The 24,075-nt window shown below is 48.8% G+C and overlaps 5 protein-coding genes across 30 annotated transcripts in view; 3 read left to right on the top strand and 2 right to left on the bottom strand.

Moving 5' to 3' along the window:
• Positions 1-2,614, top strand: part of LOC118507718 (tropomyosin-2) — a 39,883-nt gene extending 37,269 nt beyond the window's left edge. For 11 of the 21 annotated variants that reach the window (XM_036046652.1, XM_036046645.1, XM_036046646.1 and 8 more), the window contains one exon: positions 17-1,174. In XM_036046652.1, the coding sequence (XP_035902545.1) occupies positions 17-102 (86 nt within the window). In that variant the 3' untranslated portion in view covers positions 103-1,174. Of the gene's footprint in view, positions 1-16; positions 1,175-1,647 lie in introns of those variants that run through there. The other 10 variants (XM_036046655.1, XM_036046653.1, XM_036046630.1 and 7 more) reach the window with 1 other exon arrangement.
• On the bottom strand, positions 2,021-5,132 carry LOC118507719 (modular serine protease-like). Of its 2 annotated transcripts, none has more exons than XM_036046667.1 (4): positions 4,813-5,132; positions 4,401-4,716; positions 3,785-4,320; positions 2,021-3,717 (listed from the first exon to the last, which is right to left on the bottom strand). In XM_036046667.1, the coding sequence occupies exons 1-4, from the start codon at positions 5,048-5,050 to the stop codon at positions 2,642-2,644; spliced, it is 2,166 nt and encodes a 721-aa protein (XP_035902560.1). In that variant the 5' UTR covers positions 5,051-5,132; the 3' UTR covers positions 2,021-2,641. The 2 variants fall into 2 exon arrangements, with proteins under 2 accessions (XP_035902560.1, XP_035902561.1); XM_036046668.1 differs by having other exon boundaries at positions 4,401-4,713; positions 4,813-5,131.
• A 2,205-nt stretch (positions 5,133-7,337) lies between these two features.
• Positions 7,338-13,120, top strand: LOC118507724 (tropomyosin-1). Of its 4 annotated transcripts, none has more exons than XR_004905689.1 (6): positions 7,338-7,483; positions 9,052-9,500; positions 9,575-9,794; positions 9,868-10,045; positions 10,752-11,259; positions 12,324-13,120. XR_004905689.1 is itself a non-coding variant. In XM_036046676.1 (5 exons), the coding sequence occupies exons 2-5, from the start codon at positions 9,127-9,129 to the stop codon at positions 12,404-12,406; spliced, it is 855 nt and encodes a 284-aa protein (XP_035902569.1). In that variant the 5' UTR covers positions 7,338-7,483; positions 9,052-9,126; the 3' UTR covers positions 12,407-13,120. The 4 variants fall into 4 exon arrangements, 2 of the variants coding, with proteins under 2 accessions (XP_035902569.1, XP_035902570.1); XR_004905690.1 differs by having other exon boundaries at positions 7,436-7,561; XM_036046676.1 differs by lacking the exon at positions 10,752-11,259.
• A 676-nt stretch (positions 13,121-13,796) lies between these two features.
• LOC118507723 (synaptotagmin-11) lies at positions 13,797-22,883 on the top strand. 2 transcript variants are annotated; one of them, XM_036046674.1, is made up of 3 exons: positions 13,797-14,280; positions 18,813-19,494; positions 20,055-22,883. In XM_036046674.1, the coding sequence occupies exons 1-3, from the start codon at positions 14,241-14,243 to the stop codon at positions 20,731-20,733; spliced, it is 1,401 nt and encodes a 466-aa protein (XP_035902567.1). In that variant the 5' UTR covers positions 13,797-14,240; the 3' UTR covers positions 20,734-22,883. The 2 variants fall into 2 exon arrangements, with proteins under 2 accessions (XP_035902567.1, XP_035902568.1); XM_036046675.1 differs by having other exon boundaries at positions 18,834-19,494.
• Positions 22,793-24,018, bottom strand: LOC118507725 (tRNA-uridine aminocarboxypropyltransferase 2). The gene is made up of 2 exons (XM_036046678.1): positions 23,744-24,018; positions 22,793-23,604 (listed from the first exon to the last, which is right to left on the bottom strand). The coding sequence occupies exons 1-2, from the start codon at positions 23,836-23,838 to the stop codon at positions 22,908-22,910; spliced, it is 792 nt and encodes a 263-aa protein (XP_035902571.1). The 5' UTR covers positions 23,839-24,018; the 3' UTR covers positions 22,793-22,907.
• Between the last annotated feature and the right edge of the window lie 57 nt (positions 24,019-24,075).

The following is a 24,075-nucleotide window of genomic DNA, read 5'->3' on the forward strand; positions in this document are numbered from 1 at the left end:
AACTTCCGCGTGGCAGACGAACTCGTCATGGAGAAGGAGAAGTACAGGGAAATCGGGGACGATCTCGACACCGCCTTCGTCGAGCTCATTCTCAAGGAATAAACCATCCCCACCGGATGCAAGGCTTCTTCCCTTTAAGCGCTCGGTACCCGTTGGCAGTATCACCATCATCGTCTCAATGCCATCAGCAGTACGCCATCGCCATCGAATGGTTGTTGGTGGTGGTGGATGCCATTTGGTCGCCGTGCCAGGGATGAAGCGCCGCAAGCAAGTTGGCGAGCTTAACATCATCGCTGAATGCAGAACGGGAGGAACACGTGGCCCAGGCTCGTGTCTTCTGGCAGCCCCGACGTCACCCATCAGTAGTACCACAAAGCGAAGGGATCGCGCTCCCCCAACAGAATGACCGATAACCACCGGAACACCCTGCCTGTGGGCCCCTGTTTGGGGGCGGCCTGGTGAGGGTCGTGTTTTGCTGATCAATCTTTGCTGTTATGTTTCCGACTACACCGATTACACTAGTAGAAAGCGAACGATGCGATTCTTCCGACTTGGTGAGGATGAGCTGTGTCGTTTCGTTACCGAAAGCCAGCCACCCGTTGTTATCGCCGTTTCAGCAGCGCGGGATCCTGCGTTCGGATTGTTGGTACTGAAGGTGGATGTGCGTTCTATAGGGCTATTGCAGGAGCGCAGAATGGAACGCCGTTGCTCCCCGATGCTTGTAAAATCAATCACAAGAAGAGAAAACGGAAAGAAAGAGCGAGCGTGTGTGTGGCCACACACAATAATGAAAAGTGCGGCATTAACAAGAAAAGTAAAACCACACACCTACACACAGCAACTATCTTGTTTATTTCGATGTATTATGATATGTTTATTATAAAAAAGGGGTAAAAAAGAAGAAGAAGAAGAAGGTAAAACCGCTGAGAGAAATCCAATAAATAAAGAGCTAAGAGTACTTATACGACAAGAAATGCAGCAAGAACAACGCCGGTATAACTCGATTGGAGAAAGCAGCACGTGTTACGAGTTTTCATTTCTCTATTGTTTCGTTTGGTGTTGTGTTGTGTGTCCTTGGTAGAGAAAAGATGCTTTCCTTCTGTTGTTTTATTATTTTTAGCGAAATATTCCTTCGTATGAAATAAAAGCCTCATTTTTCTTTCAAGACGATAAATAGAGTTTGTTTTGTGTTTTTGTTTTATTTTGTTTCGTAGCTGGTTAAGTTGAGCGTTTGTAGCTTTTTGAGTAAGTATTAAGATTTTAAGTTCAGTAGGAGAGATGCAAATGAAGCGCTGTTATGATTTATTATTTAGTTTCTCGAGATCGCCTATTTAAAAAGTAGAGAAATGCGAAGTGAATTCGATTCACTTAATTATTCAACGGCTTACCATCGAATTTTGAAGAGTTTTATGTAAATAATCGTTTAAATTTCAAAGCACCGCTAAAGTATGCAATCCGCATGCAAGCAACTTGATCTCTTCAACATACGCCTGAGTGTATGCAATCCGAGCGACACGTTTTCAAATCGTTCGTTAAACCGGTTTTTCAAACTGCTTTTGAGTGCAATAAATTTATTAAACGAAAAAAAAACTTAATATTGAAACACTTTCTTACACTCGCTTCTCTTCTCTTATCTAACCCTTCCAGATGAGCTCAACAAAGAGAAATCAAAGTACAAAGCAATCGCTGCCGAACTGGACCTAACCTTTGCCGATCTGTCCGGATACTAACAAACGCACTGTCCCTTCCGGCGGCCGACCGAAGAAGTATTGCACGCGTCGCTGCTAAAATCACCGACATAATCATTTCCATATTTGCATTCGCCATAATTATGCGCCAATTGCACGCAGCAGGCAGCCCCCTCGTTAGGGAGGATCTGAAAGAGTAACAGCACATTCCGAACTGCTCTGTGGTATTTACATTGATTTTGCATCAAGAAAACAAAAAAAAAAACCAGATGTACTTATTCGCTTAAGCAGCTGCGTGAGGTGTGAGTTCCAAGGAAGTAAAACGAAAGGTGTTACGTTTTGAGTGCGTTGATCGAGCGTTTACTTTTGCACTAAGGGGTTTCAATCATACAATTAACTGTGTTGCCGAGCTTGTTCTGTTCTTTCTTTTCAAGACAAATCGAGTGTATGTGTGTGAGTGTTTGCGAGTCTCTTCCTCTATCAGTGTGGTACAATCCAGCGGGTGATCCATTGAGGGATAGAAATAAATGCTTGTTTAGAGACATCTAGGTATTGTGCGCTTAATGAAGGAATATTTAAAAACAATCTTATTCAAGAGAGGGGTACAGAGAGGGTGTACGTTTGAAGATGATTTCGGAACGCTTTTTTGGTGATTTGCTGCTCGTTGTTTTTTTAAGATTGTGAGGAGTGGAGTGGCCCCTATTTGGCCAGCAAACAGGGTGATACTGCTACCACCCACCGTGGGGAAAGTTCAAGTTCAAGTAATCCAGTTCCAGTCCAAGAAAAGGAGAGAAGGAAGGAAAACACACCAAAAAGGGAACGTTTTTTGCTCGCATTCCAATCCTTACATCCTAACATCTATGCATGTGAAGCAAGCGCTCTAACACGGAACAAAATAAAGTACGATCCAACGAATCCAAAATGCTTGAGACGACGACGATGGGTTTTTTCTGTTATATCACGGGATACCGGCCCTCGGCGTCCAGTATCATAGGAATGTAGTTTTGTACCTCGGTGAACGCGACGTACTTGTTGCTATCGCACCCACCGTCCGATGCACGCGGCGCAGAACTCACCAACCCGTACAGATAGTACACGGTATCGCCCGCCACCTCTTTCCCCAGCGCAAACCCTCCTCCACTATCGCCCTGACACACACCGGTCCCGGTTTTTGGATTCCCCGCACAGAACTTATCGCCCGTCAGGAAGGGCCGGTAGGCGATGGGTGAAAACTCGCGACAGGTGACATAATCCACCGTCGAAATGTCGATCACCTTCAGCACGCTGCTCAGGTTGCCGGTGGTGGTTGTGAATCCCCACCCGGCCACCCGTCCCACACTGTTCGGTTTGATGCGCTTCTCGCTTTCGGTGCGCAGGTTTCGCTCGAGACAGATCGGCCGGATGTAGGTGCGGAAGGAGATGAAATCACTCAGCACCACGATCGCAATGTCCAGGTTGTAGTAGCCGGAAAAGTCCTGATACTGGGGCTGATGCAGTATCTCGTGAATCTGGAAGAACTGGGGCGGTAGCGCTTCGATCGCACTGATCTCCCGTCTGTACTTGCCAGCCACCAGCCGGAAGAAGCGCTTGGGGAAGAATCCTTCCGTCGCCCAGAAGCAGTGGGCGGCGGTCAGGACGAGCCGCTCGGTAAGGATGGACCCACCGCACACGTACTGCCAGTCGGACGACCGTAGTTCGGACAGTGTGTCTTCGTTCAGATTTTTGTAGATCGCCATATGCCAGGGAACCTCGGCGATGGACACATTACGGCCGCCGATAATGTACGCTTCGGCGTCGGGTGTTGGCGTACCGCACACCGGTTCACAGCGAAACACCGCACTGTCCCACGAGCCGTCGACACAGGTGAGCGTTTCGTTGACGGGTTCGAGCGGTTTCTGGTAGCCGACCCGACAACCGATGCGTACTCGCGTGGTCGGTGGCAGTGGCCGCTTGCAGGTAATCTGGCGTCGCTGGTACTCACAGAACGGTTCGATCGTGATTCCGTTGATTGGGATTTCGGAACAGTACTCTGGAGGGGGGAAACAAAAACGGAAGAATGAGGAGATGGCTAAGCGGGAACCTCTGCGCTGACTTACTCTCGCAAACCGGAAACGGTTCCAACCATTCACCATCGAGACAGACAATGGTGGCCGCTCCCTTAAGCGTGTACTTATCGCCGCACGCAACGTACACGGAGTTATAGTTCTCGATAAACTCGCCCGCCTTTATCAGGACGTTTTGAGCACTTTCGTCCAGCACGATGCGTCCATTCGTTGGAGCTGCCGGGACCAGACACGACCCCGGAGGACCGGTTACTGGTGCTGGCGTAGTGGTTGAAGTTGTGGTCGTCGTTGAGGTCATCACCGTCGTTAGGCGTGGTGTCGTAGAAGGGAATGGCTTTCCACACAGCAGCTCATCCTCGTCCGAACCATCCCGACAGTCGATCACACCATCACACTTGGAGTACCCGCCGATACAGGCACCGTAACTGCAGCGGAATGAAAACGATGGACAAAACACAAGGCTGCACAGTTGCTGCGTTTCGTCCGTACCGTCCGGACAATCCTCCTGCCCGTCGCACACCTGATCGGCCGGTATACATTCGCTCGAGTGGCACGCAAACTCGGTATTGCTGGAAGAAGGTAACAAGCATTGCTCAGCATCATCTGTGGTCCCATCAAACTGATCGTACCACACACCATCCATACTCACGAGCAGTTGCCGTGTGTGGCCAATATCATCCCGCTGTTCCCAGGACAGTGGGCATGTTCGTCGGAATGGTCGGCACACTCGCGTACCCCATTGCACAGTGCATTCCCATCGACACACGCCCCGTACTGGCAGCGAAAAGCGTAGCTGGGACACCGAATGAACGCACAGCTTTTGGACGTTTCGTCCGATCCGTCCTTGCAGTCGATCACCCCATCACACTGTTGATGTGACTCGATGCACTGCCCGCTGCTACATTTCCACTCGTAGTAGTTGCACACTTTTCGACGATCGCGTGTAAACGATGCCGCAGATGCTGCTGTGAACGCGATGGCGTAGCGAAAAAAAAAAACAAAAGCACACGCACATGGGAATTCCCCGGGTCGAAGGAGGGCAACTTTTGGTCTAGACTTACCGCACGATGCTGTCACCAGCACGAACACACAAAGCAATCCCGCCGCGGGCCACTTTCTTCGCTTTCGAATCATCTGGTCTGTCCGGTCTATTTGCTGCCCAAAATCGTTTACGGTTGGCGTTTGAGCTTCACTTACATTTCGCACTCGCAATGTCCGGTCCGGTTTGCGGCTGACCGTAACCAAGGTTACAAAGATTCTAATGATCTTTCGTGTTTGTGCAAGCACGCTCCCGTGCATACGCGATCGACGACGTTATCGCGTCCGTGTGATGCGTGTATGCGTGTTCGTGAGAACCTGTTCTCACCCCCTGAACCGACGGATGAGTTGCTGTCGATCGAGCTTTTTACGAATCGAAAATCACATTGTGCTGAGCATAGGTCAATGCATGGCGATTGGGGGTGCGATGCGATCCGGCAATCTTATGTTCTAAACAGCAGGGGTAAAGAAAAAACCAAAACAAGTACGCGGATGCTTATCTCACAGGGGTACGGATGCGACCGGGTTGTTTACGGTGAACGGACATTCTTACACGATTGGTTAAAAATAAATATGAGCTGGCGAGATATTTTGCGTTTGGTTTGTTTTAGACCACCAGTTTCGAATGGCCTAGCGAATCGGCATGAAAGAAACGGATGAAAACAAGCGAAAGAACTGCGATCAATGGCTAAGGTAGGAGAACTGATTTTATACAAAATGGGAAGATTGTAATAACTATATGATACAGTTTAAATAAATCTAAATCCATCCCTATATTTTAAGCATCAATATTGTTTTGGGTTCGAGCTAAGACTAAGCTAGCTAAATTGCTTATACGAAGGGATCGGTATCAAATCTCATTCAGATCACCTCCTCGTACGCAAGGCTGACTATTCCGTTGCGTGTACCAAGGCCAAGGGAACCCATTCACATCCTTTAAAAATTATTTTAAAATATTGAATTAAAATTATCTTTTTTTAATTTTTTATTAGTTTTTCTATGGCCTTGTTCGTATTGGAAATAAAATTTAAAATTAATATTCTTCTTCCTCCTTTTTGGCTCTACAATCTCGTAAGGTTACCGTCTGCCATTTTAAGCCTCCTGTGACTTGATTTTACCCGTTGCAGAATTCATATATGGGGCGGTCCGGTGGCCGTGGCGACAGCGGTCTTCACACGGGACAGAAACCCGGGGTTCAAATCCCATCCAGACCGCCTCCCCCCGTACGTAGGGCTGACTATTTTACTACGGGTAAAATTGAGTCACAGAAAGCTAGAAATGGCAGGCCGAGACCTCTCGAGGTTGTAGTGGCAATGAAGAAGAAGAAGAATATATATTCTTGTGTAGAGGGAGGTGATCCAGGCGAGATTTGATACCCGGTCGTGCCGTGTGACGACAATTTATATGAGTTATGTTTTTAATAAAACAAAAATAAATTTAAATGATTTTGGTTTCAAATAATGAGCTTAAATGATTTTGATATTTGTATGGCTTTAAATTTAACTGAATATCCTTTCCGTTCCCATAGGTGTCAAATTTTGTCTAAATAATTTATTTATTATAAAGCTGTACTCCTAAACGAATTCTATCTTAAATTTCTTCTCTAAAAGTAGCTCAAACCGTTTCAAAAACTGTAAAAAAAATTCTAAAGATCATTAGAAAAAATAAAATAATAGTACAAAAAACAGAACAGAGAAACATAAGAAAGTATGACTAATTCAGTGATCTTTCCCATTGTAAGAAGGTAAATATGCAACCAAACGGCTGGCCATGCATATATCTCTAGTTTGTGCCCCCGCCTGCTTAGAATACAAATGCGCTCAGCCGTGTGATCTAAATTTTTGGGTCAATTTACTGACCATCGGAACGGGGGGTAAAGGCAACAGAACTGGGAAAACTGGCCGGTTGGTAGGATGATGAAAATTTAATATTCCTTCGAATATATATTTTTGGGTTGCCTGCGCAAAGCCAAACGATTCAAATGGTTTTCACTGGTGTTGTTAGTTTATTTTCCCTTCTTTTTTCGGCTTCTCAAAAAACCACTGCCTCCGCAAACGGCTCGGGTTGGGTGGTGAAAAATTGGGTTGAGAAAAAATGTAGCAAACCATCGGTGATCATCGGTGTTCAACGGTACACCGGGGTTCAAATTTAGAATCGATGTGCCATGCGACGAGCTGTTAGGAGCTTAGCTGCAAAACAGGGGAAAGAAAATACGGTTTCAAACTGGCCGAAGGAGTTTTTTCCACCATTTGCAACGACGCTTAGTGCGCGTGCGAGCACGATCGCTTTCATGACAGATTCGCCAACGAGCCGAAGGGGAAAACATGTGCAACCCACGCACCACCTCCTTTAGCGGCCGAGACACATTTTTCTGCGGGGAAAAATTGAATTCAAGATCGGGAAAAATAGGGGAAAAGCGCGGTGACGTCATGGCGATCTTTGCCAGCATTGGAGATGCTACACGCACGATTTTCCCCGCTTTTCCGGCTCTCTCTCTGTGTGTGTGCGTGTGGTTGGGTGCGCCCGGGGGGTTTTTGTTGGGTAGTGTTGGTAGACTTCGTGCCGTGTCCGGGGGTGTCCGCGCTCGACTGTGTGCGTCGGTCGGCGTAAGGGTCAATCGGAGTTTTCCTCGTATTGCGCTACTCAGTGCTATCGTGTTTTTAGTCTTGCGAGGATTTGAGTGAAAGCGCTCAGGTTGGTTTTGTTGTTTTTGTTGTTGTTGTTTTTTTTTCCTTCTATTGGTCAGCGATCACCTGCAGCTTGCGAGAAAAGGTTGCTTCTTAGGAGAAATGTTTAAAAAAAAAGGGAAAAAGTGGAACAAAATCAGAAAGCAAAGGATAAGATAAGACTCCAAAATTGGTGGTGACGATCAGAAAAAAAGAAAAACAGAACGACAAGTGGAAATTGTAGTGTAACTTCAAGGATCTAATCATATTTATCACAAGAAGATCTCCAAGGAGGATGTGCATTGTGGGAGTGTTTGGCAGGACCTTGAGTGACGATCCAGCAGCGCCAGTAGCAGTGTGACACCACTATCGTGCGTACACAGGTGGCTGTGATAGATCCGGTCAGTCGGATCGTGTAGACCTGTGCCTTTCCTTACCCACCCCCCCACAAATAACTCCCCCTTGCCTACCGGACGACAGATTCCAACGCAGCGCGGTTATAATTAACCGCGTAGCCTAAATCTGGCCACCATGAAAAAGAAAAAAAAACACATCGCTCAAGTCGATGTGCACACCGACGGCGGGTGTATTAGGTGAACATAAAAAACCGTCGCTAAAAATAGTCTCCATCGGGCAGATTCTTTGAGCGTGATTGAGTAACCGCCTGTTGTTGGACCGTGGTCAACCGTGCTGCCGTCCCAAGAATGCTTTTTAGCATGATGAATCTCCACGACAAGTATCTTGGATCTTCATCGGTACTGTCCGTATATCTTATTGTTAGGATCTGCCAACAAATGGAACAAAAATTGCAATTCGATCGTGCGTGCTTGCAACGCCGGCTAGACTTTGTTTGCGCATGTCCGAATTTCGCTAAACCGGCGACGAACCGAACGTTTCCTCTTATAAGGTCCGTCAGCCGCCGACTTGCCGACTCGGCGGTGCCAAAAGGCTGGCGAGCTATTTTTACTAGACCCGATGCGCACGAACGCTAACGCGCACCCAGCTATGCGTATGCGTAGCTGGTGATCCTCGTTTCGTTGCTCGCCCGCACGCGACAACCGTTTGCGTTTGCGATGAGCGTATTCTGGGAGATGTTTTGTGCAACCCGCTAGCAAACCTTGGCCATTGTTGCCTTGGGGCCTACACAGTTATGAAAATGTGTCTTGAAATAAACAGTTGTCTAGCCTCGGTGGGTGGGTGGGATCCGCAGGGAATGTTGCGTTGGGTATGGGGAATGTGGAACAGACGGTGGAAGATTGAAGCCGAGCCGTCGAGCTGGAAATGGAGTGAAGCTGAATGTTCTATAATTAGGAATCGCAGTTGAAAGCAAACGCACTTGATTTTTTGCTCCCTTTTTCTCCCCCCGATGGTATGCAATTTTGGTGCTGCTTTGGTGTTTAGCCCGTAGCTCATGGATGCTTCCCCAATGATCACATGCAGAAGAACAAAACAGACCTTGGAGCGGTACTAGCGCCAATGATGACTTATGCAGGGCTTAGATGGAAAAGAGGTTTAGCGAATAGGAACTGGCTTTCATCCATCCAAAACGACTCTAACTTTTTTTTCGCCTTTCCAAACGTTCCTCCACTCGCACAGCTAGCACGTTAAGGAAAACTCCTTCCCGTTTCGTTTTCTGTGGCCCGAGGTTAGCAACCAACAAAACCATCCAAAATGGACGCGATCAAGAAGAAAATGCAGGCGATGAAGATCGAGAAGGATAACGCCCAGGACAAAGCGGACACCTGCGAGAACCAGGCGAAGGATGCTAACCTGCGCGCGGACAAGATCATGGAGGAGGTCGCCGATCTGACCAAGCGTCTCGAGCAGGTCACCCAGGATCACGAGAAGTTCAAGGCGTCGCTCGAGCAGGCCACCAAGGACTGCGAGGAGAAGGACAAGCTGCTCACCTCGACCGAGGCCAACGTTGCCGCGCTGACCCGCAAGGTGCAGCAGGTTGAGGAGGATTTGGAAAAGTCTGAGGAACGTTCGTCCGCCGCGCTGTCCAAGCTGCTGGAAGCCACCCAGTCGGCTGACGAGAACAACCGGTAAGGTTCTGACCGTGGGCGACCTCGGTGTTAACCGTTGCGTCAGAGATTGACGATCGTTTTGCTCTTTGCAGTATGTGCAAAGTGTTGGAGAACCGTTCCCAGCAGGATGAGGAGCGTATGGACCAGCTGTCCAACCAGCTGAAGGAAGCCCGTATGCTCGCTGAGGACGCTGATACCAAGTCCGACGAGGTGTCCCGCAAGCTGGCCTTCGTTGAAGACGAGCTGGAAGTGGCTGAGGATCGTGTCAAGTCCGGCGAGGCCAAGATCATGGAGCTGGAGGAGGAGCTGAAGGTGCGTTAGGGCGTTAGGGCTGCTGCGTCATTTAGCAGCGTCATCTCACATCCATTTCCATTTCCCTTCCCAGGTCGTCGGTAACTCCCTGAAGTCTCTGGAGGTGTCGGAGGACAAGGCCAACCAGAGAGTGGAAGAGTTCAAGCGCCAGCTGAAGACCCTGACCATCAAGCTGAAGGAGGCTGAGACCCGCGCCGAGAACGCCGAGAAGAACGTCAAGAAGCTCCAGAAGGAGGTCGACAGACTAGAAGGTACGTTCGTGCGATTGTGTCTTCTGTATCTAATGGTCAACCAGACACACACACACACACATGCAACAAGATACACAACAAACAATGCCAACTATGCGCGATCGGTAGATCCTTCGTGCCGATGGTCACAGTCTGCGTTACCGGCGACGATAGCGGGAGCGGTGCGCCAGCGTAGTGTGAGGCGCAAAGCAACGCTCCTCACTTGGCAACGCTCCTGCTCGTACACTCGTACCTTTCCGTAGGCTTTACAGTAACAGTAGATGTTAGATGCCACAAGCAAAACACAAAGACACGACAACGCCGCCATACTCACACCAACAGTCTCTAGCTCTCTATACGCTGTATGCTTCCTTGAATAACCAGAGCTGTAAATAGCCGAAAGGGTTTGCTTTTGCTGTTTGCCAAATCAAAAAACCAAAAACCAAATCTTTAAACCAAAGAAGAACCAAAGTCGCGATAGCCCACCTCACCTCACCCCCGTCCCCAATGGCGGGATGAGGTTTGATAAGTTGTTTGCAGAGAAAACACGACGACAACAATCCTTCCCTCGACGAGATCAACATACATCACCACCGCCTGGAACCGCACCACGTCCCGGCTGGTGTCCTTCTCCATGCCCCACTGCGTCCACTATCCCACGTCGCGGAGCAGCAAACAGGAACAACACAGCAAATCCTAACAACTACCTTTCTGTAATCTCTTGCAGACAAACTGATGAACGAAAAGGAGAAGTACAAGGCGATCTGCGACGATCTGGATTCGACCTTCGCCGAACTTACCGGATACTAAACTGCACGCTAACTTCCGTCTTAACGTTGGGCGTCACATTGCCTGCCCGTCCACCAGCTTGCTCCAAACAACCCTCCCCCACCCCCCCTTTTTACCTACTGCTGCCACTATCTCTCTCTCTCTATCTTTCCGAATCCTGATCGCTCCCGATTGCACCGCTGCCAAGATCTCCTCCAATATTATCCTCACAGCAGCCACCGTTACATCCCAGCCGATCGTTACGGCGCGCTCTCTCGCTATCTCTCGTTCTCTCGTGTTATATCCTTCGGGCGCGCCCTCTGCCTTTCCGTGTACTTCTGCCTCGTCCAGCCAGTTTGGCCCGTTCGGTCCTGAATGGCGGCACCGACCGAGCCCTAAAGATACGGATTGTGCACACGACAAAAAAACAAACCCAAACGGTGCCAAAGCTATCGATCGACCCTTAGGTATTTATGTGTAACGCACGTTACATACGATTCTGCTATGCGTTTCGATTTGATTTTTGAAAGTTTTCACAACCATTTTTTTATTATTTCGACTCCATACATCCATATCTGTTGTTCATTTTGTCAAACACAACGCCAGAAACGCCTGGTGGGGCAACAGAACCACAAAGCGCTTGTTGTGACTGTGACACTGTAAAGCTCGTCCGCATTTGTCCAGTCCGCCCACACGTCATGCCACGCCATGTCCTCCGAAATGTGCTCGTCCGTTCCGTTCCGTTGATGTTCCGTTCATGTGTACATGTGTATCCATATACATCTTGCAACAACAGCACATCCTCCTGGACACACAGCCCCCACCGAGCTGGGGCCTGCTGGCCGCACGGGTCCTCGTCCCAGTGCGCGCAGAGTCTTGCCAGCTCACACATCAAATCACGCGATATCGTCCTTTTCTTTCCACACACACACACACACACGACTTTTCTTTGTGGCGTAATTGTTCAGCATTCAGCAAAGCATTCCACTCTGTTGTTGTGTTGTGTGTTGTACAAACTCTGTTCTCACCCAAAAGCCCCCGTGTCACATTTACGTGCGTGCGTGTACATCAGCACAACAATGTCTGTTATGTGGCGTCTTATCTACATGGAGAGTGGATCCATCCGCCTGTAATTCGTTCTACCAGGAGAAAGATCTGCATTCGATCCGACCTGCGTATATATCCAACTGCTTGTAACATCCTGCAATCCTTGCGTTTTTTTTTTGCCTCCCCCTAACAAGAGTGTGCTGGATTATACTAACCCCTACTGTCATATGTTCGTCCCATACTGTACCCTGTACGCCAGGGGTCGTCAACTGCGAGCCCCGGGGCCAAATAGACAACGGGCCCAACTTCACCTGTGTCTGCCACAGGTCGATCGAACACCTACTGGCAGGTGGCCGATCTGTGGCTGTGTATTTAAAGTGTATTTTTGTGGCGTTGGAGTTACATCGTTTTTCTTTGTCTGCAGAATTGTTGAACGTTTGAAAGCCGTACCGATCGCCTAACACCACTTTTCTCTTCTCCACAGATGAGCTGGGCGTCAACAAGGACCGGTACAAGTCTTTGGCCGACGAGATGGACTCCACGTTCGCCGAGTTGGCCGGCTACTAAGCACCTGCCGGCTCGATCGATCGTACGATCGATCCGGCGATGGTCAGTTACTGGTGCACCGCCGTGCACTGAACGTGACCCACGCCACCAAGAACACCTGCCAACCCGTGTGACCGTTTCAAGGCATTTCTTACCAACTGTTGCGATCGAAGCAAGCGAGACGAGCGTAGTGAACGAGCCCAAAGGAGTTTTAGCAAATCAAGTTCGCGAACAGAGAGAAAGCGAGAGAAAGAGAGAGGGAGAGAGAGCGATCACGTTAGAACATCTTAAAACGCGATATTTAACCGTCACCGTCCCGAGATATGGTATGGGGAGCCTTACAGCCCCGAAAAATAGCACAATACTTGGAGAGCCACAACCACACCAGTGAAACCCTCCACGAGACCATCCTAGAAGCAAGGTTACATACGATCATGTTGTTGTTGTTGTTGTTGTTGATGTCGTTGTCATTTGTTGCTAGTTCGCCAGCGTTTGCAAATGGGCTCGGGGGCACCCGCGAAGAACCTTGCCATTTGGGGGGCACATCGTAGCTAGTGGAGGATTGTGACACACTGTCTTACAAACCGGGTGAACAGAGAACACCAAACACCAACAGACACTTTCTTGAAGCATGTGAATCTTCCAACGTCTACTTTCTCTTGATAAATGTATTATTTATATCTTTTGAATAAAACTCGGAGGACGGTCAATAATTTTAAGTACAACATCCAGAAACCCTGTGCGTCACTCTGTGTCTCAGAAATAGCACGAGACCTGCGATCACGTTGCCCGGTAGGTAGAGCCATTAATATCACTCAAGCAGGTCCAACGTTCCTCGAATACTCGGGCAGGATGTTCTTTTGAGGTGTGCTAAGACCGATACGGCAATCCTTGCTCCTTCCTTAACGTCATAAAGCTTTGTTGCAAACTTTGCAACGGAGAGCAGCTCCCATGGTAGTACAAATGGGGCACGTGTTTTTGATGAAGAACCGTACAAGTGCAACCGATCCTCAGATATTTCGCGTCAGGATCTTATTGCGTTCTAGTGAACCCCATTGACGTGTTGCCGGGGATCCTGTTGACAGTTGAAAGTCTTCCGGAAAAGTTTCCACGCATAAAACACAGTTCGTGGGTTGGTTGCTCGATGGGCGGACTCTCTCGCCTCGCTAGGCTCTCCGCCATTCGATTGCCGCGTAGGAGCCGGGAAAGAAAAGCTGGAGCCAATCAGTTGACGGCGACGAAAACAAGCAACAATCAAAGCTGGGAGAGCTTTGCAGAAAAGCTCCCGACTTCGTTGTGTTGTGGGTTGCCCATCGCTCCCGGCCATTCCGGCCCTTTTTGCAAGAGCGAGCATCGGAAAGCGCATGCGCCCCAGTTCAGTTCCGCTTGGTTTATCGATTTGCCTGCCTGAAGCTTCGCTCAAACGTACAGCAAAAGTGCGACATTGCGGTCATACTGTTGGGAGGTTCCGTTTTCAGCATCGCAGTCTATCATACGCCCCAGTGTTCTTCTTCGGTTCGGTGTTTTTTACAGCAATGGTTGGCACTCGGCACAGGTGTCACCGTAATTAGTTCACGCGTTTCCTTGGGCAGCTAACGCCGCGAAGAAAAGTGTCGTTTTGCGTATCGGTTTAGAAAGTACCGTGGGACAACTCCTTCGCCAGCGAGTGTGTGTGGGCGCGCGCGCGTTCGTGTGTGTCCGGAAGACACAGAACCTTCGAAAGGGATTTTAAGCAAATTGTGTAATCTACCGTGCAGCTGGTGACGTGTTTGGGTGTGAGTGGTTTTGTTCCGTCTGAATCCTGAAACCCCCGTAAATCGGCAAAACGGTGGAGTCCGGTGGAATCATCAACAAGATGGGCGACCACGGCCCAGCCATGAACACGCTGGAGACTGGTAATATAGGGCTACTTCAATTCTAGGGCATTCGGCCCACGCGGACGGGGGCGAACGTTGGGGCGGACGTTGGACTGAGCTGCTAGGAGATGTTTTGGGAGACATCTTCGGCACGGAAGCTTTTGCCAAAAGGTCTTGGTATGAAAGAATGAGGATGATGCATTACGGGAACCATTAACGTTGGAAAGTTCTGGCTAAAAACTTGGCGTTTAAATTACAAAGAAACTCTGATACAGCTAGGAATATGGGGAGGTTGGGTCGAACAGTGTTGATGGCTGGGCAGGCATTGCACTGGACGATTATCTCTGATGAAGGTGGCAATGCACCCCGACAGTCGGACGCCTGAAGTTGCGTGATGTCCGGTGCAGTGCGCTACAATTTTCTGGAGCCAATGTGACTGGCAAACGGGGAACCTCCTGATTCACCTGATCGGTGTGAGTCATGCCGAGCGCAAGGTGCAATGTCCCGGATACACTTTAGCTGTGTACTACTGGCAGGGTTATAGCCTCTGTTTTTGTTTGCACAAAATCGGAATCCATCTTAAAAACATGCATCAGTCATCGGAACAGCTGGTGTTGTAGGATTTTTTTCGATACATCAGAGCACATGTAGCCATCATTAATTCGCCATCGAGGTGCAAGACGTTGCCATGTTCATGTGTCCATCACCGTGTTTGATTAAGTTGGCGTTGATTATGGATCAACATTGTTGGCAGCTATTCAAGGAGCACACGGTAGAACCGTGCCACAACAACCAGGATAATAATGAAATAATGAGGCCACATCTGGGGTTAGAATTCGGTAGAAGAGCCTTTAAGCTGAGGCTCATCTATCGATACATAATTTACAATATCTCTACATTGCATGGGGATCTTGAGAGCTTTAAAAGGCACAAAACAAAAATGTCTGAAGTCGGTAACTAAACCTTGGATGGGTTTCTTGCACACGCTGCAACTAACCTTAACGCTACTCGATGTCTGGAGCACTTTTGTCCGCTTAATCCTGTCACCAGCAACCATTCCCTGATTTATTATACCTAGCTGAAAGCTTTCCCTCCTTGCTCTTGGATACCGAATTCCAATCCTTCCTGTCTGGAACTTACAGGTACGCTGTTGGCATTGCTACCCCAGGACAAACAAACATACCGATGTAATAAGTAATCCACTGCCCGTTCACGATGATTGAATGTGCTACCGTGCAACAATCTTATGTCCACGCGCATAAAAGAGTGGGGGCAAACACCACTCACCCCCCCCCCCCCCTCCGACCATGATTGATTCATGGGTTTTGCGCTAATTCCACAAAGTGTCAACTATCGCCAGGTACTCATAAAACACATTCCGATTGCTGGTCACGTTCGAAATGCAGCACGCGGAATAATCATGCTCCGGCGATAGATGGTGGAAAACGATGGAGAAAATCTTATTTTCATCCACCAATGTTCGTCGGTGTGAGGGCACTTTCTTATCGATTGGCCGTACGTCTTGGCGTTACAGACGCTGCAAATGCAATCCCGCCCTCGGTTCGGAGAGTTTTATAACTTCCAAACAGCAAACCGTAAGCTGTGCGCCCGCTGTGCCTTCCATTGTAGCATTGCAACGTCCTTGGAGCTCCGCTCGCCACCATGGCGGTTGTTTCCTTGAACCTCGATGGCAAAGCCCCCGACATTCCGGCATCTTTCTGCCGTTTCAAGGATGCGGGAGCGTCGAGATGCGGCGCACGACGCACACAATACGGGTCTGTGCTTCTTGGGCCGGCGTGTGCCAGGCACGAGACACGTTGCATTGCATGTCGGCTTGTCACTTACACTCGACACGACAGCAACTTCCGCCCAGTCTTTGCGACAGAGCGAGAGAGAACGGCAAAAGGTATTTCCATTGAAGCATCTCAAGAGACGTACGGATCTGCAATGAAAATGAATTCAATGAAGATGCTGTCGGAAGTCGGGACAAGCTGTAAGTGTGGCTTTGGGGACAGTTTCCAGCAGCGGTTTGCAATCGAATGCCGTTATTGGTGTGGTGCACGAACACGAGCACGATGTAGCCGATTCGGGGGCGATCCCTTGAGAGCCTTTTGACTAGGCCATCCAAACATAGCCACTGCAGTGCCAAATGAGCCACAGCTTAAGGAGTTTAGTGGACATTTAGCAGAAAAGACCCGAATGCGCCATTAGTCCTTGCTGTAGTGGTTGAACTGTTACAGATGGAATAAAGTTTGCTAGAACACACTCGAAAACGGATCGATCACAGTCCACAGCTCTAATGGAGAAGCGAATGCAAATATGGTTAAAGAAATTGAAAACTCTATCACACTCATCAACCCGATTGTGACCCGATAGATCTTATCAGCACAAGAAACGGCAAATAGAAACATATTTACTAGGTTCTAGGGGACTTTTTTGTGACCTTCGGTGGAAGTTATGGTTGCAGCGGCGAAATTTGGTTGCATCGCCCTAACCACTAACCTAAGCACTAGCGAGGCTTATCCAGCATGGCGTTTCAGCAGGACCACCTAGCCACCAATAATCCAATTAAAGTGGATTTGCATGAACGAGCACTCTAGTATTTGGTGTAGAACGCACTTGGGAAAGGATTTGCCCTGGCTTCAAATGGAGATTTCATAACTAGTGCTGGAACCATCTTTCTTCTGAAGTGTTCGTTTGTATCCTTTAGTGCGAAAGGATAAAAATACATTCTAAAGCCACTCTGAAGCTTCTTGCCTTCAATTTGTTTTCGTTTAGCTATGTGTAACTCATTCGGCTTTTCGGTTTGTTTTCTTACAAACTTTCAACTTTACTTATTCATGCATGTTATACACATCTTGTGGTCACACGTAACCTCAAGCGAACGCTACTCTTTGCCCACGTTGACGTGGGTGCTGGCTTTCGGTGCCATGAGCGGCTGTAGCTGGTTGAATATTTTATTTGGGAATTCGATTGAGTGTGTGAGTGGCTGGCAGAATGGAACTTTCGACCGTTTACGCACCACACAGCCTCCCGACTTTAGCCTCCCGGTGACTTCTGGGAGCCTTCGCACAGTCGGCGTAGCACGTGCTCAGCCTAACGTGGAGTTGTTATTGGAGGAGCTCGTTATGTTCTCGCTGGTGCTAGGTTTAAGAAATTTTATTTTGCCCTTTTGCCCCCTCACATTTTTTTATTGCTTTCCCACGGGTGTAAAGCGTCGGTCGAATTTTGTGCTGAGCTCACTCAAAGTAATTCAAACCATTATTAGGAAAAAAGGTCAAGAAAGTCGTTTACTAGCGGTTTGTCAGAGCCACTATTTGTACGCCTTAAATAAGCTTTTCGTGTTAGGATTCTAGCCCTCCAAACAGAAACAGGACAGTAGAACGAACGTAAGGAAATGTAATTACAATCTTCCAGCAATCAAAAGCACCAACCACCACGCGCAGAGCAATGTGCTCTTCAAAACGATGGCTCTATAAACCATGATTTGTTGGCAAAAGCATTGAAAGCTTTCGAGTGTTGAGGCAATTTGGTAAGGCAATGGTAAGATGGGGAGAAAATTTTGTTTTTTTTCCCTTTGATAAAAGTGCCATCAATTATGGTTGGCTTTTTACAAGCCGTGTTACAAGATGGCCTCCCTCCCCCGTTTGCTAAATGTCCGGCCGGCGTTGGTAGCGGCGATAGGAGAAATTGGATAGAGCAGGACAAGATGCAGGCCAGTGGCGTAATTGCAGGAGTGGATTTGTTCCTTTTTGTTTCGTCCCATTTAAAAAAAATATCAGTAGGCGTTGGATAGTTAGCAACGTTTCGAGAAAGCTTGAGTGTTTTGAAGAGAAAAGGTAAAAAAAGCTAAGATGGCGTTATGGAAAACGATCAACTGCTTCTACGGCAAATCCAGCTAAGAAGCTTTCATTCTTATTATTTCGCTTCTGAAACCTTCTCAGCAACTTCCACTTTTTTTTTGGAGAAGAAATGAGGTGAATGTTCTATAACTCCAACTCGAAAGCTCATAGCACGGGAACGCTGTTACTTTATCTTTATGAGCTTTGGCAAAGTAAACGTAGCACGGGAGCACATAAAAATATTGATAAACGTACGCAAAACAAACCCCCATCCCAAATAAACCATATGCCTGACGCACATACGCACTAGCCGCTCTACTCCAATCGATCCTGGTTTCAATTTGACGCGCCACATATCGTCGCTTAGAAGCCGCACCACCACGATGATGCCTCGGGCAAACTTTATGACGCTGGGGCGAAGTATTTCCGTAACGCCGTAATGATACCACCGGAACCAAACAATGAAGTAGAAAATGGGGGCCCAATGCAAAATGAATTGCCTCCGTAACTTTATGGCGCTTTGGGGGGGTGTTTTGCGCACATTTTACGAGTCCCATCTTGCTCATCTGCCTACCTGGCGTGATGAGCATCCCCGGTGCAGCCGGGCATTCACACAGCGCTACTCGGTGTGACCTTTTTCCGGCCGTGCTACTTCCAACCCCATTCGCTGCCCGTCTGCGGATCCTCGTACGCATGGTTCTAGCGTTTATCGCGTTCCTGTTCATTCAGATTACGTTGTGCTCATTTCAGTAGTGCCGGCGGTGTTAGGACTGACGGCGGCCGCCATACTGGCCGTGACGGCATGCTTCTGTGCCCGGCGCTTCCGGCGACAGAACAAGAAGGCGGGCCATGAAGCATCTTCGCTACCGTTCCAACCGCCGCGACCACCGAAAGCGGTCCGTTCGCCGAGCGGTCAACCTCCGCAGTATCTGAAGAAATCGCCATCGCCGACCAGCATTAAACCACTGCCGGGACATTTGCCTGCTCAATCGCCGACCGAGCAGACGACGGTTGCGGCAACGGCGGCCAGCACCACCACCACCACCAGCATTGTACCGCCGACCAAGTACACCGAGGAGAACGAGCTGATCCCGAAGAATGCGCAGCTGGAACCGAAGTCACCGGACGTGTCGGACATGGGTGATCCGGTCAGCGAGAATGGGGATGGCAGCGAGCACGGCAAGCTGGGCGCCATTGTGTTCAAGCTACGGTTCCTGGCCGATCGGAGTGCGCTGGTGGTGTCGGTGGTCCGTTGCCGGGGACTGCCGGGCAAGAATCATGGTACGGCCGCTGCCGAACTGAGCGCGGGCGGTGCACTGTGCAACGGAAGCGCCAACGGAAAGCAAACGGCTACCGATCCGTACGTCAAGCTGCAGCTGCTGCCCGACAAGCAGCATAAGGTGAAAACTAGGTAAGTTTCCATTTCCTGGCGGCTTAACAACTCCCAATGCCACGAGAGCGATTATGTGCGTTCGAAGAGACAGAGTAAGACAAAACCACCCACCACCCCCCCCCCCACCCCATCAACTCTCAAGGTCAAGCGGGGGGATAGCGGAAATCACCAAAGGGCGAGAAAAAGCGAAAAGGACGGAAAACCACAGCCCAATAAAACTTTGGGGCCGTCATTACGCCGCGAATGAAAGGTGGTACAGCTGTGATGATATATATAGCCCCAGATGTGGAAGAAAGTTTTGCCCCGGTAACGAGCGGGAATTGAAAAGTAATCCATTTACGGAGATCCGTCCTTCGCTGACGCTTCCCACTTGCTGCCCCCCAACCCCCGCCTTTTGCAACGGCTGTAGAGTACACAGATGTTTTCCAAAAATAAATACATAATCTGCCTGGCATGTTTTCTGTCAGCGATGGTGAAGTCCTTTCCAAGGATTTCAAGAGCGATGTAATCGAAATTGCGTTTGACTGTATCTGTGCTTCATCACATTCCACTCCTTTCCCTTATCGTTTGCTTTCCAGAGTGCTGCGTAACACTCGCAACCCGGTCTATGACGAGGACTTTACCTTCTACGGATTAACGCTGAGCGAGCTGGCCGGCATGTCGTTGCACTTCGTGGTGCTGAGCTTCGATCGCTACAGCCGGGACGATGTGATCGGTGAGGTTGTTTGCCCGCTCAGCGGCATCGATCTGCAGCAGATCGAGAACCAGCAGGTGGCGCTGAGCCGCGAGATCCAACCGCGCAGCCTGAAGATCCGAGCGCAGGGACGTGGCGAGCTGCTGATTTCGCTCTGCTGGCAACCGGCCGCCGCCCGGCTCACGGTGGTGCTGCTCAAGGCACGCAATCTGCCCCGCATGGATGTGACCGGGTTGGCCGATCCGTACGTCAAGATTTACCTGCTGTACAATGGGCAACGCATCGCCAAGAAGAAGACACACGTGAAGAAGCGCACCCTGAGCCCGGTGTTCAACGAAAGCTTCGCGTTCGACATTCCGACCACCGAGGGTGCAGGCGCTACGCTGGACGGTGTTTCGCTCGAGCTGATGCTGCTGGACTGGGACCGGGTGACGAAGAACGAAGTGATCGGGCGTCTGGAGTTGGGTGGGCCGCGCAGCAACGGGTCGGCCCTGAACCACTGGAAGGAGGTCTGCAACTCGCCGCGTCGTCAGATCGCCGATTGGCACAAGCTGCGAGAGTAGGTGGCGCATCCGGCGCATCCGGTTTGGTTTCGTTACGCTCTTCAACCGATGAAGCATGTTTCACCTTTTATAGGTTAACCACCACCACCAAATGACTAAATGCCCCTTATGAGCTGAACAGAAGCAAAATAGACAATTGTAGTAGCGTAGTACACAGAATGTGTAACCAGCATCAAGCAAATCAAAACTCATACAAAGCACCGTTTTTTTGTTCAATCAAGATCACGTCAAATTAGGCAGTAACTGCGCCGAGCACATCTTATCCGCCGAAATGGATGTCAGTTCTGGGCATCCAGCAGGACCGCCGATAGTTTGTCATGAAGCGTGATGGGAAATGTTTAGTAGCTCCTCGCTTTCGATGGTCGATAGCGTGTAGGGAGTGTGTGCTTACCGCAGATAATCCCTGCCTATCGTACATCGAACCCGTTTCCTGCACATAGTTCCAAAACCCAAAACTCACTCTTCCTCTCCATGATCAGATCTCACCATTAGAAAGGAGCTTAAGACAACTATTGGCAAAAAGAGTTCTATATGCATATATACAAACATCACATAGAAAGGATATCTGTTCCGATTGCTACGTACAGCAGAAGCAGCAGTCATTGAGATACACTCTTGCACAGGATGGCACAGAGCGCCTCAAGCACCGACAACACTCGCTACTAGCGCCGATGCTCACCTAACATCACACTTGATGTGTGCTTCTCCGTAGGCTTGGTTGGAAACGAATCCCCAATGATTATCCCAAAGACAGTGAGCACACTGGGAACAGTAGTAGCTTAAGGTGGGGTGAGTGGTCCCGTCCCGTGGCCATCATTGCTCAGAACCGCTAGCAACACACTTTGGTACACACCATATTTACTCTTATACCAGTAGACGCGAAAGCAAAACTTGAATATTTAAAGCAAGCCCTATATAACTAGGCAACTAGGTGGTGGCTATGGTCAATATGTAGGCGTAGTAGTACTGCTGTCCCTTCAGATGCCTAGGTATTATGGATACGAACGATGCAGCTCTTTATGAAAGAGCCGCAAGCAGAAGGACACCATTTAGTGTGTAGGGATGATGTAGGATGGTATGTTTGTACGTACGCGAGAGTAGCGAAGTGGCCGGAAAAAGGGTATAAAACCTTCAAACCAGATGGTCTAATTTAGGGTAGATGTTAGTAGCGACAGGAAATGGAAAGAGGGGTTTAATTGAGTCTCCGTTCTCCCTTTCTTCTGCAATGCGGATCGATGCGATCTCTTGTTGCTAGTGTGTGGTTGTGTTCTTTACAGTTTAGCTTTGAGTTTAAAACGACAAAAGTTCTCGTTAGTTACCAGCAAACCATGGCAGTGAGTGTGCTTTTGTAACTTAAATTTCCAGACCACTGGCGACCCACAGTACCAGTTGTACATATAGTTCTGCGATCGCGCAAGCGAACTGATCCCACTAGCGTTCTGTTCTGAAGCATTAGTATTATACATTCTGTTTTTTTTTTAAACTACGCCCATTTATGAACTCAAATCTTGGTAAGCGCAAATCAAACAACGTAGAATATGCTGTGAATATATAGTGCGTTAGCAGTTACTTTGCGGAAGTGTACCACGTCTAACGACCAACGTTAGGCTCTTTCGTTACGTTGCTTTATGTAACGAAATGTCTAAGGTGAAGTGCTCTATTTGATCGGTTCTTTTAAGAATGGTGAATCTCAACTAAAATTACTCATTTGGAATCTCATTTCGAGTCTTTAAATGGGACAACCCTTTTCGGCACAGAAGAAACGATTGTTGCAATGCTTTTAAACCAGGACATCTGGAAGGCTCCTGGCACTGTGCGCATCGTCGTATGCTTTGTTGGTTCGTTTTAGTAGCTTGGATGATTGGGAAACTATTTTATTCAAAAAACACAAATTGTTAAAACTGAATTCGATCTTTAAAAGAGGTAACGAACGGTGCAGTCGTCTAAGTGGCAACGTAGTGTTAAAGAGCGTCACTGCATGACAGGCAGACAGATGGACAGAGGAAACATAGACGATGATGAGGTGGTCATCAATAGTTCTGCTGTGTGAATGTATATATATAAAACACATAATAAAGCTATGCTCTATTTTATGTTACGAAATCAGTACAATATAAAGTGGTATAATAAAATAACGAAAAAGTAAAAAACCGTCCCCGGTGTCGTTCGCTACGCTACGAAGCATTGCTTTCCGTAGGTTCCGTGGGGTCCGGGTCCTTGAAGTTTTCCGCCTGCTTCAGCAACCGGTTCAATCGTCGGCCGATCAGCTTCGGGTACTGATTATGGCGGATGAGAAACTCCTTCGACTGATGCGTAACTGCACCGTTTGCGAGCTGAAATTGGCACAGCACGTGCAGCGGTTGCAGCAACTGTTCCCGATAGCGATCATCCCGTTCGAGCACGCTGAGTGCTTCGATGGCCGTCTCGAGCGTGCTGAGACAACCTTCCGTCGGTTGGGTGCGAATGATGTAGCTGCTGGTGCCGGACGAGACGAGCTTCACCTGGCGCATCCCGTGCAGTGCGGTTGAGCTGTGATAGATAGCTTTCGCCTGTGGCCATGTGCCATCGATCAGTATCAAATTGTACGGACCTTCGCTAGGATCGATCTGTTCGATCGGAATAGAGCGGGCGCTGGGGTAAAGCAGCAGCGACCGTTTGTCGGCCAGAATCGACTCCAGCTCCTGATCGTGACGGGGGAATCTTTTGCCCTTGTAAATAAGACACTTGCCAGGGGCGAGTCCGACGGAAAGCATGGGAGCGGTTCGTAGGGATCGTTTTTCTTCCGCGGGATGCTGCAGAAGTACTATGCGACCACCGGGACTTAGCGGTTGGGAGGGAAGCGCTGAACACCAGCATACTTGTATGGGGCGGCTGGAAAAGGAAAACACTGAGTTTAGAGCGAACGAGTTTAGTGTTATTAGTGTTAGTGCAACGATATGTTATAGTAATTCGAAACAAATATTGGATCACGAACAATATCGTCATTACAGCTCGTTCCGTGCGAACTTACCAGCATTTTCCACAAAGAGGCCTCATCCTCGGAGGATCGGCAGGGATATTCGCTAAATCGTCCCATGCCGAAGATTCTAAAACTAACTCACTCATAGCTACGCTGTTCGCTATTAAACGCGCCTTCAATGAACACTCAAGATTTTACTTTATCTATCGCTTTTTTCCGTCCGAAATTTGTGCAGAACTCGGTCGCCCCCGTTTAGCAGGAGACACTCGTTCCATTCATATCGCCGAACCACACGGTTCTGGTGAAAACGTAAACAAAACATGCATGCGTCAAACGATCTGACAGTTCGCTTTGTAGTGGTGTGCGTGCAGCACAATTTGACA

The sequence above is a fragment of the Anopheles stephensi genome, chromosome 2, assembly GCF_013141755.1.
Source record: "Anopheles stephensi strain Indian chromosome 2, UCI_ANSTEP_V1.0, whole genome shotgun sequence".
In the NCBI taxonomy this organism is placed as follows: domain Eukaryota; kingdom Metazoa; phylum Arthropoda; class Insecta; order Diptera; family Culicidae; genus Anopheles; species Anopheles stephensi.